Source organism: Seriola lalandi, unplaced genomic scaffold (genome assembly GCF_002814215.2).
Source record: "Seriola lalandi dorsalis isolate HSWRI2012SDOR001 ecotype SW California unplaced genomic scaffold, Sedor1 jcf7180002053710, whole genome shotgun sequence".
NCBI lineage: Eukaryota > Metazoa > Chordata > Actinopteri > Carangiformes > Carangidae > Seriola > Seriola lalandi.
This window is the reverse complement of record NW_019524263.1, coordinates 55,464-70,061: the sequence shown is the minus strand read 5'-3', so window position 1 is coordinate 70,061 and position 14,598 is coordinate 55,464. Positions and strand designations below refer to the sequence as shown.

The following is a 14,598-nucleotide window of genomic DNA, read 5'->3' as shown; positions in this document are numbered from 1 at the left end:
TGTCTGAGATGCTGAGTGTAAAGTGAAGTGTGTCTTGACTGTGTGTTTTCTCGCAGAGAGCGGTCAGTGACAGCTCCCGGAAGCGGATCTTCTACGGCGACAGCAATCAGCAGGTGGTGGACAACAACACAGAATACAGCGGTCGCATCCAGGTGACTTCGGATCAGCAGGGAATTCTGACCATCCAGGACGTCCAGATCTCAGACGAGAGGGAGTTCTTCTGCCAGGTTAATGGGCTGGCTGCCGGGAGTGCAGAGGGCAAGACCCACCTCAGGGTGTTTGGTAAGGAAGTCACCAAAAAAAAAGAAAAGTAAAATAAAATCTTAAGAATGTCATAAAGATTTATCTTTGTTTCATGAAACTTAAGTGATGATTTTCCTCATTCAGCTCCTCCAGACGCTCCAGTGATCGAGGGTGTCCCTGCTGGAATATCTGTGACCAACGAGGTGCCGTCTAAGGTGAGTCCACTTAGCCTTAGATGCTGAGAGCGACCAGTACAATAATCTTCAGGATGTAAAGTCTGTTGTTTGTCAATATTTGAGTTTCCCGCACTCCACTGAAGATTTGTCAATGTGACTCTCCATCCAGGTTGCGTCATGTGAGGCTCAGAACGGCTTCCCTAAACCCAATATCACCTGGTACAGAAACAGCCTGTCACTGATGTCCTCACCTGGACGTAAGTGAAAACAGTAGATGGACCCGCTGTGTCTGTGTCACAGGGTCTGCCAGGTAGCAGCCCTGTCTTTCCCCCTGGTTTAATTAAAGGCCGTGACTTTTCCCTATTGTAATTTAGGGTTCTGCTCATTCATACAGCTCTGGAGCAGGGAAATCTTTTCTACATACACCAAACTGTAAAAACCAAAAGCATCTCAGAAACCTGGGATCTTTTTAGCCATGTTATGGGGATATCTGTCATTTGGCTCACACAGATTATGAGATTTGGTACATTTGTTCATGTTCTCCACAGGATGAATCTTAATACATTTTGCTGTACTTTGTGTTTAATGCTAAGTAGTAAATGTTAGTAAGCTAACCTGCTAAGCTAAAATGGCAGCTGTCGTATATATATTACCTGCTAAACATGTTTTTATTGTTAGCATACTGATGTATATTGTCCACGCTTCAGATGTAAACGTGTTGATCCTGGTGACCCGGGAGTACAGTGGCTTCTACTCCGTCCAGAGCACTTTGGAGTACAAGGTGGTCAAGGAGGACAAGGACGCCCATTTCTCCTGTGAGGTCAGCTTCTTTGTCCCGGGAGCCATCAGGACAGTCGAGTCCAACAGCGTCAACATCACTGTTCACTGTGAGTAACACAATTCCTCCAAAGCCCTGTCATCTTTGGGAAGTCCAACCTCAGTTCGGTCAGTTCACTGTTTCCTCTGCTGTGAGGCCACATGAAGTTACAGCAACCACTCAGGCTTTTAGTTACAAATTCTTTTCTTTTCATTGTGCTAGGTTAAGGTTTAAGAGGCATAGAAGCAAACTTATTTTTTCCGTGCTCTCCCTGGGTTAAGACGAATAGATTTTTTTTCTACAGACATTTGTTTCTGAAGTTGTCTGTTCTAATTTCACATCTTCTTGCAGAAGAAATGAAAATGAAACAGGGAAAATATTTATAGATTTAAGGAACATAAAAGGAATGTTAAAAATATAATTTTACTCTCAATTAGAAACTTTCAGGTTAAACATTGTACTCTCTGTAATTTGTATATTTCTAATTTGTTGTATTTTAAAACAATACTGTAGTAAGTTATGTTTCTCTCATTAATTTATAGTGACTTTAGAATTTAATCCTGTTTTTATCTTAATTCCATTGATTGTTTTATACTTGCTGTTGTGATTTTTTTTTTTCTGTATATTATTTTTACATGTGTTGTGTAGAGACTGTTGATTTGTATTGAATCCAGTCCTCTGTGTTTTGTTGCATATCATTGCGTGACTGTTGCTGGAAGTAATTTTTATGTTTCAGTTGACTGTAGCAGATGCTAATGCATTGGTCAAACCTGCAAGCTGTTATTGGAATAATTCATGAGCCACATCAGGAACACTGCAACCCACGCATCCATAACAGTCTTGGTGATAACTTTTTAATGTCCGTGTAACATTTAAGAAGACGCAGCGTTATGTTAGAGGTTCACGGCTCAGCTTATTTATTATATTCTTATTTATTCAGCTAATTTTCTTTCCCCTCCAAACGACGCCTGTGTCCTGTTGTCATGGAGGAAAATCTCTACAGTATTGTAATTTTAAAATAGATTATTTTCCCTCTTAACCAATTACAGAAACAACAGATTGTCTTTTAAAGGGGAATTCCACCAATTTTACTCATGAAGAGCAATTTAGTAAGTCTTTTAATGCTGTGGAGGAGCTTTCTGTGGTCAGAATAAAAGCATTTTGGAGCTTGATAATTGTCGGGTTATCCTGGTCTTTGCTGCTTGCATTTCTTTAATTTCTAAGGAAATGCAAAGCTGAATCGCACGAATACCTCTTTAAACCCTGAAATATTCAGTAATGACATATTAATTTAAATTCCCATCATCCAAAAGCATTTTAACAGCCACATTATTTCCTCTCTCCTCTGTTGGCCCATTGTTGTTTGAAACAGTTTTGTAGGGACGCTGTGGCAGGCAGAGCCAAACTCAGTCTGTGCTGTCAGCGCTGTGGAAATGGCCTTGTTAAAGTGACTTTAGCAGCTCGCTGAATAAGCCTGCTTAATTTCATTTTGTGTGTGTGTGTGTGTGTGTGTGTGTGTGTGTGTGTGTGTGTGTGTGTGTGTGTGTGTGTTTAGACCCCACCACCATGGTGGAGCTGTGGAAGGAGTCGCCCCAGGGCTTGGTCAAAGAGGGGGATACTGTGGAGCTGCGTTGCCAGGGTGATGGCAACCCCCCGCCGCCCTTCATTTTCAGCAGAGAACAAGTAAGAATGGAGGGTCTTTTCTCACCCTAAAACTCCCCAAGAGAGAATGGGTGACACACAGGAGACATGTAGGGAATGTTTTTGATATGCAGAGCTCACAGGGCCCCATGTAGACATGAGTGTGCAAGGTCTGTGAAGGCTCTGTCAGCTCTGACCCTGCAGATCCAGGCTGTGGTCCGAGACCGGAGGCCACACTGACGGGGCTCATGGGTAGGACTCATTCCCATGTCAGACACACATCCATTGTATGTGCAGACAATACAAAAAACTCAGCTGACCGCCGTTTTAACTTTTCATAACTGGGCAGTCATGGACGTTTGGTTTGTGGTTGTTGGAACAACGGATTTAGAGTTTAAAGTGTAATTTTTACGGTGAAAGACGATGAAGAAAAAATGCATTTGTTCTTTCTTGTGTTTTTTTTTTTGTGTGTGTTATGCAATATTTTACTCTCTCAAAACAAAATGAATTGAGCTCTGGAGACAGTTACTCTGCTAGACACTGCTTTAACCAGACAAAACGTCTGTCAAGACTCAATCTGCCGGGCTCATTACGCAAAAGAAAACACAATTGTTATATGGATGAAAAGGAATTTTGCTGTTATAAGATCATTACGTCCTGTTCTTGATGTGTTGCATTATCCACTTTTAACTGCTCCACAAAACAAATCATTTGCAGTTATGATGCAAACACATTTTGAATAAACTGAATTTATTGTCCCTTTAGCAACTATTTTGCGAACTGAGAGTTGGCAAGGTTGCTAGCCCCCTTCTCCTGAAAATGTTGCATTATTATTTGACCTGAGAGTGGCACTAGAGGGTGTGTGAAGGCAATAGAAGATTAAATGGTGGGTTCATCATTTTTAACACCAAAATGTGGAAGTAAATCACTTACGCACTCGTGTTTCTCTTATGATATTGAGTGTGTTATTAGAAATGAATGTGCTCTTGTTACTCAGTGAAGAGGCCCACTGTTCTCCTCATCCTGTGTAATGCTTAAAGAGGTCCGGGGCTGTATGTGGTTTGTGTCTTGAGGTATATTTAGGTTACTTGTGTTATCGACCAATATGTGTTTATTTCTTTTGTTTCTTTGTTCACTCAAAAAAAGGTTAGCCTGACTCTGTATTGTTGGGATTTTGCTCCTCAGCTTTGTGTGAGTCCTGTCCCTTCATTGATCAATAATAATCTGCTCATTAATCTTCAGGTCAATCAGTGAATGTGCTTTTATTTCTGTGTCCGTGTCCTCCACTGTCATGCCACCAATTACATTTTGAGACATTGTGTATTTCCAGTATCAGGCTGTGGGAGGTTATTACAGTTGATGTTGTGGAGAAGATGTATGACTACAGTCAGTTTTATGACAGTCCATCCTGTAGCTGTCAAGATATTTCACTCTGGACCAAGGGACAGTGAAATGGATGAACCAGTCAAACGTTATCGCTCACACTGTCAGTTGTTTATGCCCACTAGGCTCAGTTTTGTCCAAACATACTCACCATAGTTGTACAGACTCACAGTTTTTACAGATCAGGGAAAAGTGTAACAGACATGTTGTGTGCTTCATTGTTACTTTAAAGTAAGCAGGTTTAGATATTAGGCTTAAATATTTAGGACTTGCTTAAACACGGTCTCAGAGTCTGACCGCTTGTGGTTGCTGCCCTAATGGATTCTGATGTAAATTGTGGCTGCTTTTGGAGCTGTGTCCCCACATCTCAGCTGTGTTGCCATGATGGCCGAAACTAGGAATAGAAGACTGAAAAGAAAAAAAAAATAATTCCTGAAACCGACATCAGCTTCTGGCAATAAATTTCAGATGTCATCAGCTTTTTATTTTTAAAGTTGAAAGTGATGAAATCATGCATCATTTGGGAAAACTATGATTTTAGGCTGGCAACCAAAGCAGGATTTTCACCGTGTTTGATCGCTCTCTAAGAGAACTCCAAAGATTACATGATGCACGAGTGGGCGGGTTTGATTCATCAGCTGTTTTCCACCCACAAACACTCTCTCCACAAAACTGAAGGAACTCAGTCACCTTTTTTTTTAATGTAATGCTAAAGTTATGCTAACGTAGCTCACTTTCCTCGTCGCTTTTCATTGCTTTAACATGCTCACAGTATGGAACCAGGTCACAGATACAGTCTGTGTTGCAGGAGCCGGACGATGACCTGGAGAGCAGAGGTGACGTGTTGATCCTGGCACCGGTGTCGCGGAAAGACAGCGGCATCTACCAGTGTCGCCCTCTGGACTCCGACGGATACACCGAGGTCAAAGGAGAAATGCAGCTCACTGTGCACTGTGAGGACCGATCACACCTGCAGAAACTTACACACAAACACATACATGTAAAACATAACATATATTGGGCGAGCTGTTTTCCCCTGCTTCAGATCTGTGTTGAGAAAGTCTGCTCCATATTTAATGCACTGACATGAGATTCATATTGATCACCTCAGTCTCTGACAGAAATACGAACTGTTCCTTTCACCTTTGAATTCATCCCACCAACCTTGTGACGCCGTCTTCTGTGTCTTGATTTCTCTGTGTTTGTCGTCTGCAGATTTGGACCCAGCCGTGGTGGTTCCTAAAGACTCGGAGTTCATGCTCAAAGGAGAGGATCTGACCGCGACCTGCAACGCTCTGTCCTCCCTGAAAACATCCACTGTCTGGTACAAAGTACGTACACTCTAGACTTTAGCACAGATTACACTACATCAGCTTCACAATCATACAAGGAGCAGGCAGTGAGGGGATAGAAAAATGTTGAGACTAGCTGAATGCTCAATTCTTCTAATTGTTTGTGTGTGTAGGATGGGAAGCAGGTGGGTAAGGGGAACACGTTGCACCTGCAGGACGTCACCTACGAAACAACGGGAGAGTACATATGTGAGGTGACCGTTCCCTCCCTGCCCGCCCTGCACACCAGCGGCTCCGTTCACATCATCGTCCAAGGTCAGTTCCTCCCACCCCCACCCCCCACCAACTCACCAACTTCTCTTGTGACACCAGGAGAAGTTTCCAAACAGTACAGACACTTTGATGCCCTTTCAACATTAAACACAGCCAAAGTTAAACAAATAATTTTGTCATTAGGTAATTTTTACATCCATTTTCTTTGTATTTCTAATGCACAAAAAAAGTTCTACTTTATTGTTTTTGTTGTGTGACTTTTTTAATGAATAGCCTATCTACAAACTCTATTTCTGTTTCCTCCAAGTTAATGACCTTGAGAACTCTGATTTGAAACACCTGTGCTAGTTACTGTAAATGTCAGCCAGGTACCTGTTGGGCTTTATTTAAAAGAAGGCGGTGTGCTGAAATGTTGATCTTTAGAACTTGAGGTAAAAAAGGATTTGAGTAATGAGTGCGGCCTTCCTCTTCTTCTTCTCACATTAAAAACCCATCAGGAAAGAGGCGGATCGTGCCATTTCAGGCTGCAGGAGGACCTTTAATGTGTAACATCTGTGCAGGAAGTGTTGAGTTGCATTGACAGTAGCTCAGTATTTCTGTTAAACCTCAGAGCAGCAGCAGGGGTGAGCATGACGTGACTCTGCTGCTGTACTGGTGGAATTAGTGCATGTACATGATCTTGAATCTATCAAGTCAACAGGTAAACATGGAGGCGGCGTTGAGTTTATAGTAACAGCAAGTTAAAACAGGAGCAGATCAGGAGCAGAACAGGCTTGTTAATGGCAGACGCATTGAATACTGTGTGTGTGTGTGTGTGTGTGTGTGTGTGTGTGTGTGTGTGTGTGTGTGTGTGTGTGTGTGTGTGTATGTAGGTGGTCCCCAGCTGGTGGGCATGGATCAGGAGGTGCAGATGGAGGAGGCAACAGGCCGAGTGGTAAACCTGAGCTGCGAGGCTCAGGGCCATCCGCTGCCCAGCATCTCCTGGAACATCATCGGCAGCCAGGTATCCGCTCTAACTCACGGCGCCAACACGCTTCACAACATGCAATCCATCATGCATGCAGTGTTCAAGTACAGTTGAAGTGAACATTTGTCCCATTTTGAATTAAACTCCTGACATTACTGCAGTGGTAGTTACAAACCAAATGTTAATATTGTAGTTTAATTTCTTAAATTTTATATTGAAGTTTTATACTTTGTTAAATTGACCACATGACTTTCTGAAAGGAAACCATGTGCTGCTCAACAAAGATGAATATGAATCTATGGAAAATCAGCAAAAACTAATGTGGATGTCAACACACGTTTGTAAAGGTTTTGAAATAAGTGAAACTGTAAAAGTTGAAACATAGCCAGCAGTAGATCTGCAGGCAGACTCCTGGTCTGTTTTTTTTTTTTAAGTTATTAGATCATAACCTCTTTTACATACATTACTGTATAGTGTTATATTGCAGCTCGTCACGTGAGGCGTCTCCTCAGCCAAACATGAGATTATAATCTTTTTTCTCGAGACGACCAGCAGTATTTTGGAGTCAGATGACCTTCATTTGCCAATAGCAGCTGATGCCCAGAGTTGTAAAGAGAGAAATGTACGTTATTTCCATCATCAAAGTGTGTGTGTCTCTGCAGAACTGGCACGAGGTGGTGAGCAAGGCAAACGAGCACATGACCCACAGTGTGGTGTCAGTCAAGGTCACCTCGGACATCAGCGCTCAGTGCAACGCTTCCAATGACATGGGCACTGAGGTGAAGGCTTTCAGCGTCAAAGCCAGTAAGAGCTTTTCTCTCTCTCTCACTGTGTGAGTGCATCATGATGTGGATTAACAGGGTGGAGAGGGAACCGCTTCAGGTTTTGAAATGATTTAAAAATTATTTTTTAATATTCTGAAACCGTGTGATTTCTTGCATCCTTGGCCTGTAGAGCAGAAATCATCAACAATCTAACGTTTGCATTTAAACAGTGTTAGTTTGGAAAATTCCTACATCATGTGAAGGGGCCACAGCGGGGTTTTTCATCTCGAGCTTTAATCAGACATGACGGGGCCGAAAGAACTACGAAAGAGTATCCAACCAAAGATGGTCTGAGACCGAATTCCGACAGGATGACCGTCTCACAATATGACTGCTGCTACGACCGTCTACGAACCAACCAATAGGAATGCAGCATGAAATGACGCATTCATTGTTTACCACTGTAACGGTGCAGATGGATGACACGCTGAAGGTTTTATTCTGTACTTGCCTCGTTTCTACATAGTCTACATAACCCCAAAATTAGTTGACGTACTAAAGTTGATGAGTTCCATGTTGTACCGTGTGGCCTGCAATGAATTTATATCTTCAGTCTGTAGGCGCCATTACACATAGTCACCTCCAGAGGAATATGGGATTGTGTGTAATTACCAAAGCAACTGGGATCAAATTGAATATGGTGTGTGTGTGTGTGTGTGTGTGTGTGTGTGTATTGGGGTAATGTTGGTGGACAGCTGCCCACTCTTAAGTGTTGTTCTACTTGTTCACAGTTCCCAGGGTCACCACAACTGCTCCCTTCTCTCCTGGTAAGACCGTCGTCCTGACGTCTCTTCATGTTAAAAAACTTTCCCTCTTTCAAGGTCTCTCCTGCCTCTGACTTTAGACTGAGTTCTGTCTGTGACAATGAAGGGTTGGAGGACTACATCCATTATTTATGACTTTCATGCAGAGACTCTAGAACAGGACTGTCTTTGGTTTGCTGGCAGATCTTTAGGATGGCCTGTGGGCATATTGAATATTCTGTTTGATATAGTGTGAAAAATCATAACAGCAGCAAATTCAAGCACAACATTCATTATAAGTCTTGGACCAAATGCTCTGCAGTGGTATAAAACATTATTTGTACATCTGACTTTTTTTTTTTTTTTTAAACAAACAAAACACGTTAGACACAAAACAGTGACTCACATTTACTGACTTTTCCAGACAGTCTCGTGTTTTATAGTGGATTTTTACATACCAGGAAAAACTGCAGTTAAGTATGGAGAGGGGCATTATTATGAGGCAATTTTCTGACTTTATCTGAGCCGTCACTTCATACCCTTAAAATCTTCACTAGCCTGCAGGGAATACAATGGGCACCCGTAAAAAAACAAAACAAAAAAACAATGTGAAGTACATTTAGAGCAGAGTGTTCCTCTCAGGAAATAAATATTTGCTTGCTTCTCTAATTATTCACTGAGAATATCTTTAAGGAGTCACACAGTCAGTTTGAGTGGAATAAAAACATGGGTACAGTCCCTCAGAGCAGAGAGTTTCTACACACACTCAACCAGAAGTGGAAGAAGATCTACTTTAATAGTAAATGACATCACTGTGTTGTGACACTGAGAACCAGAAAAAGCGCTGCGCTGTCTGTTTCTCAGATTTTGTGACTTCAGTTCATGCAGAGCTGATCTCGATAATTCAAAACATAATAGTATCACTTGTAGGTGAAGGCTAAAAATAATTTCTGCCCCAACTGATAGTAAATTTATGAGTAAATGTATATGGTTTTATATAACTTCTATGATAAACTGGGGCTCAGATCCCAGACTTCTTCTTCCAGTGGGAGCAGCATCCCCCACTCTGCCAGAAACTCAAGAATTAATTAAAAGATGGTAAAAGCTTTAAAAGAGGAGCTTGACTCGGTCTTTGTGTCTTCTCTGTGAGGTTTCACTCCAGTTGTACATTTAGTCCAGGCAGAGGGAGACTGAGTCTGAGCAGGAAAAGCTTTTACTTTTCCTTTATTACATAAAAGATCTGCAAGAAAAACAAATAAATTACTCCATAAAGCACCTCTGTCAAGTTTGGAGAAATCTTGGATCATCATCTTGGTGGGTTGTGGCCAGAAATCCATTTGTATCATTTAATTATGAAGTCTTAAAACAGGAGGCAAGCTTAATGCAGTGATCTTAATGTTGATAATATTATGCCTAATGTTACACTATAGGCCTTTTCTTTCTATAGTTTGAGACATTTTGAGGCATCTTGCAGTAGGAAAAGCACAGTTGTAAATAATGAAATGAATGATGGCAGAGTTATGCTGCGGGCTCACTGCCACACTGTGTCTCACTGTGTCTCACTGGGACACTTGAACTGAGCAGAGCCATCGTTAATGTTATTAGCAACACCTGTGTTTTTTTTCCTACCGTGACAGAAAGTCTGCTGTGAAACAGTCCTGTTAAAACTAGATTTAAATTGTTGCAGTATCAATGGACGATACATACGTACTATATTTTACCCTTCTGTATTTTGTACCTGTTTACCACACTATTCAGATACTCGGTGACAAACTGGTTCAGAAGAGGAAACGGTAATATTTGTTATGTGAAACCTCCAAGAGAAACAAAATTCGAGAGTGAAAACAATGATGTACTGTATTTCTTCTGTTCCACCTCTCTGCACACGTCTTTGTCTCCTGATTTGAAATTTCTAATCTAAATGTAAAATGAGCTCCCAGCTGCACCAAACGACCGGATTGCCTCTTAATTACTCAAATCCACAGGCTTTTCAAAACTTTACTGCAACAATTATGAGCTTAGGGATGAGAAATTTACATTTTTGTGTGATTTCTTTTTTATATATATATTATATTATATTAATGGCCAAAATATTCAGTTCTGTTGTTTTTTCTGTGTTTTTGTTTTTTTTTTTGTTTTTTTCCAGCAAAATATTCACCAAACAAACTCACATGGTTAGGAGGGTTAATGAGGAAAGTTCATCTCAGGTGTTGCGTGATCACGCCATGGAGAGATGGAACAGTCGGGGAAACTTTTATGTTGGCGAATTAAAACAATGTGTCTCATGACTTCTGATTTTTTTTTTTTTTTCTGTGCTAGTAGTAGTACACTGATTTTCTTCTCATTCTTTCATCATCATCATCTTGGACACGCTCCTTTTGCGAATCTGGAAACACTGACGTTAGTTTAACAGCAGTGAACGGGCACAATTGACCAATAGCGGCCCAGTGTTTTGTTTGCACTTTGGTTACGATGGAATCGCTTGTTTACAGCTTTACTTTCTGCTGTGTTGGTTGTGGCAGTCTTGATCTTGGTGTGTCATGAATACAGTTGTGTATTATTACAAACAACTAGCAAATACATGTCTTCCTGTGTATTTAGAGAAGCTTTGCACAGGATGCACCGACATTACAAAATAAAATCACAATGCGATGCAAAAGTTTGGACCTCTGGACAAAGGACGTGTTTAAAACTTTGTTTTTAGTCAAAACAAGTAAATGCAACCCCTGCAGCAAACAAATGTTAATGCACAAAAGTTTGGGCACCTTACTAAGTCAGTACTTAGTAACACCCCCCCCCTTTGCCAACTGTTAGGTATGGGGGTGGAAATATTCTGCCTTGGGGCTGTGTGGCAGCCGGTGGCACAGGAGCCGCTGCACGGATAGAGGCAAGAATGGATTCCACTAAATATCAGCAAATTGTGGATGCAAATGTCCTGCATGGGGGGAGGGGGGGTTACTGACTTAGTACTGTTTTAATTAGTAGCTGCATAATCGCTTTCAACCGGCACTACCACTGAATAGCACCAGAGTAGCGCTCCATCCTGAGGGCAAGGAAGACATTCAGAACCAGCTAGAAGAATAGTTTGTCCCTGCTCCACAAGTAGTAATGTAAAATTTAGTGTTTGTTACTTTACACCTGCCCAACACAGATTGTTTTTCCACTAAGTATATTTTAATGATATTAGATGTTAAGTGAGAAAAGTTAATTAAAAATATTAGACAATTAGACTACGAAGAGGAATACAACTTCCCAGTCCCTATAAGAATATTAGACGAGGCTTGAAATGATAAATTGAGCAAAAATTTTTGTTTTTCTTTTGAATTGAGCCTCTAAAACAAACGTATCCAGCTAATTATAAAGTTAAAGTGAAGCTTTTTCACGATCTGGATGGATAATGTGATCTATGTAAGGTCAGTTATGAAGGCTTAAGGTCACAGATGCTGAGAGAAATAAATCACACTTTTGTGCGCTGCAGCTTCCTGTCACTTTAATAACGCTGAAATGTAACGCACATAATTTCACGCTCTGCTAATTATTTCTTATGCATGAGGAAATGGACTTTGTTAAATAAGCCGCTTAAGAGACAATTTGGTTGAAGTGGTGTAATTTGAAGGTGAGGAATTGACCTTTTCTTTATTTTAAAAAGGGCACTTCAGCAATCTAGTATTGCTGTGCTGTAAAGTAGGGGAGACGTGCCAGAGACAAAGAGCTTGGAAAGTGTGAGTCAAGTTACAAAGACAGACTCCTACACGTCCTATAACAGCATGTTTTTTATCAGACTCTGTGTGCGAGGGAAAAAACATCGCAGATCTTTCAAATTCACACCCCCAGTTTGTATCACAGGCTTTGTGTTATACCATTAATCTCAAGCTGAGAGACACAGAAGACTTTATACAACGGTCGCAACTGTTTTCACCGGCGGAGTAGTTCTCCACAGGAATAGTCAACTGACTTTTATGTGTAAAATTGGTGAAGTAAAAAATACACAGAATCCAGCCTGTTTCCCCTCAGACCTTCGTCCAGAAGTTGATGCTCAGATGTGACTTGGTTTTTTTTGTGGAGAGTCATGATCTTAGTAGTTTTATTTGGCTGCTCAACAGTCAAGCCAAGGCTCTACCTACTGTCACTGTCGTTCGTGGCGGCCACAATCAGCTCTAAACATCACTGCTGTCAAACTGTGAGATGAGAAGTATTGCCTGGAATGCAACGACACTAACGCGCGCTTGTCTCGCCGTCTCCGTTCTGTCTGTGTGTGTTTGTGTAGCTGAGGGCAGTGGAGTCATCATAGTGGTGATCATACTGTGTCTGCTGCTGCTGGCCATCCTCGGAAGTGTTCTCTACTTCCTTCATAAGAAGGGAAAGATCCCCTGTGGACGCTCGGGGAAGCAGGAGATGTGAGTACTGTCTCTTCTAAATCTGTCTATAATGTCTGCAGAACCACACAACACTTTTTGATGTGTTGAACATGTGTCGTCTGTGAAGGCAAAGCCGGATATATCTTATTTCTCTGCACTGGACGGCGTTGTAGGTTATTTGCGTTCTGTCTCATGTCGTCCGGTTTCAACCTTTATCCGTTTGCCTCTCTCCTCTCTGTGCTCACATACGCACCCCATTAAGACTACGTGTTAACCAGCAGTCACCTACAAGCTGCTGCTAAAATCCTGATTTAATTGTCTGACGACATCACCGCACAGAGCTAGAGATGAAAGCTGTGCTTCGATTTTATCACTGAGTGAAAATTAGAAGCTCAACGCTCTCACCTGTTCAATATCTGGGAACCAAATTTTGATGATTTACATTGTTATTTAATATCTTAAATAGTGTTAGGCTACTGATTTTCCTAAAAAAAATAAGCTTGGCCTTAGTTCTCATCACTTGGAAACAGACTCCAGGCCCTCGTCAGTAAAATGAGGCCCGAACTCACCCGACTACCCAGCGGAGAACCTCGGGGTGGGTCAGGTCTGTTCCTCAGAACCGAGCGCACCTGTGAAGTCCTCCGTTGCCTACTGTTGTTTCTGTTGTTTCTGTTGACAGTACCAAAGAGAAGACCACCAAAGATGACATTGTTGTGGAGATGAAGAGCAACACAAAGAATGAGGAAGCCGTCCTGCTAAAGGCCGTCAACGGAGACAAAAAGGGCCCCAGCGACAAGGTAACTATTGTGGTGGATGAATAGTGTCATTATTTCACAATGGGAAAAAAAAAAAACAGGACTCAAAAGACCTGCTAGTGTCCCCTAGAGGCTGCCGTATCCACTACGTCCCACAACAATCGTCATACACCCACCTTTACGCTTCTTTTGTTTTCTTAGTAGTGAAGCTACAGTGTAAAGTTTGTCCTGAGGGAGGCGCTAGAGGTAAACAGTGTGCTCAGTTACAGCCACTTCACCGTCACTACGCAGACGCCACTTCAGTTGAATATGTGGTGTATTTGGGATAATATTAGTTAATATTAATAATTTAAGTGGTTTTTTAAGGGGTTTTCCCATCAATTATTTAATGGTTATGAATAAACCTGCAACAACTGCCAACATGCAGAAAACAAACTGATGACATGAGCATGTCTGGACCTGATTTAGATTCACAGGAGCACCAACAGAGTGTTTGAGGCTCGAAGAGACACTTTCATGTTTTTCAATATTATCTCCAGTGTCTTAATGTTTCCTGCTTGGCTGTTAAATGTGGCTAAAATGACAGCTAGTAGCAGCTAGACAGCAGAATGAATATGAGAATTAAAAGGACCTGGGGCATGACGATATATACAGTTTGGTCGTCTCTCGTTGGAGAGGTTGTTTTCAGCGTGTCGACACACATCTACACACAAAACTACAAAAATAAAACCCAAGTGGTAATAAATATAAATTCCTTGTGAAATGCAGATCACAGCTCAGACGTCATGTGCAGTGACTGTAGCTAAAATATTTTGTAGAAGTTTGCGTTGCGCTGATGTCCTCCTCTGTCTCCCTCAGTAAAGTCCGCGGCGGTTCTGCAGTGACGTCGTGCAGCAGGAGGCAGGTCACATGAAGTCAGTGTGTGTGTGTGTGTGTGTGTGTTGGAGCAGAGGAGGCGCCCACTGATCTGTGACCTGCAGGGTAACACCCACCCCACTGTCCGGACATTCCCCCATCATGCTTTGTTCTCAGCAGTATTCAGTAGATTTAGATAGCAACACACAACCACATCCATGCTCACCTTATACAAACACACACACACACACACACACACACACACACACAC

General features: G+C 41.7%; 1 protein-coding gene across 1 annotated transcript in view; it reads left to right on the top strand.

Annotated features, from left to right (window-relative positions):
- Positions 1-14,592, top strand: part of mcama (melanoma cell adhesion molecule a) — a 57,720-nt gene extending 43,128 nt beyond the window's left edge. Inside the window, exons 5-18 of the mRNA XM_023401612.2 lie at positions 57-282; positions 388-458; positions 589-676; positions 1,127-1,306; positions 2,792-2,919; positions 5,069-5,213; positions 5,476-5,591; positions 5,726-5,867; positions 6,698-6,828; positions 7,455-7,596; positions 8,348-8,383; positions 12,627-12,756; positions 13,397-13,514; positions 14,331-14,592. Coding sequence (XP_023257380.1) covers positions 57-282; positions 388-458; positions 589-676; positions 1,127-1,306; positions 2,792-2,919; positions 5,069-5,213; positions 5,476-5,591; positions 5,726-5,867; positions 6,698-6,828; positions 7,455-7,596; positions 8,348-8,383; positions 12,627-12,756; positions 13,397-13,514; positions 14,331-14,333 — 1,656 coding nt within the window. The 3' untranslated portion in view covers positions 14,334-14,592. The remainder of the gene's footprint in view (positions 1-56; positions 283-387; positions 459-588; positions 677-1,126; positions 1,307-2,791; positions 2,920-5,068; positions 5,214-5,475; positions 5,592-5,725; positions 5,868-6,697; positions 6,829-7,454; positions 7,597-8,347; positions 8,384-12,626; positions 12,757-13,396; positions 13,515-14,330) is intronic.
- Positions 14,593-14,598: the final 6 nt, after the last annotated feature.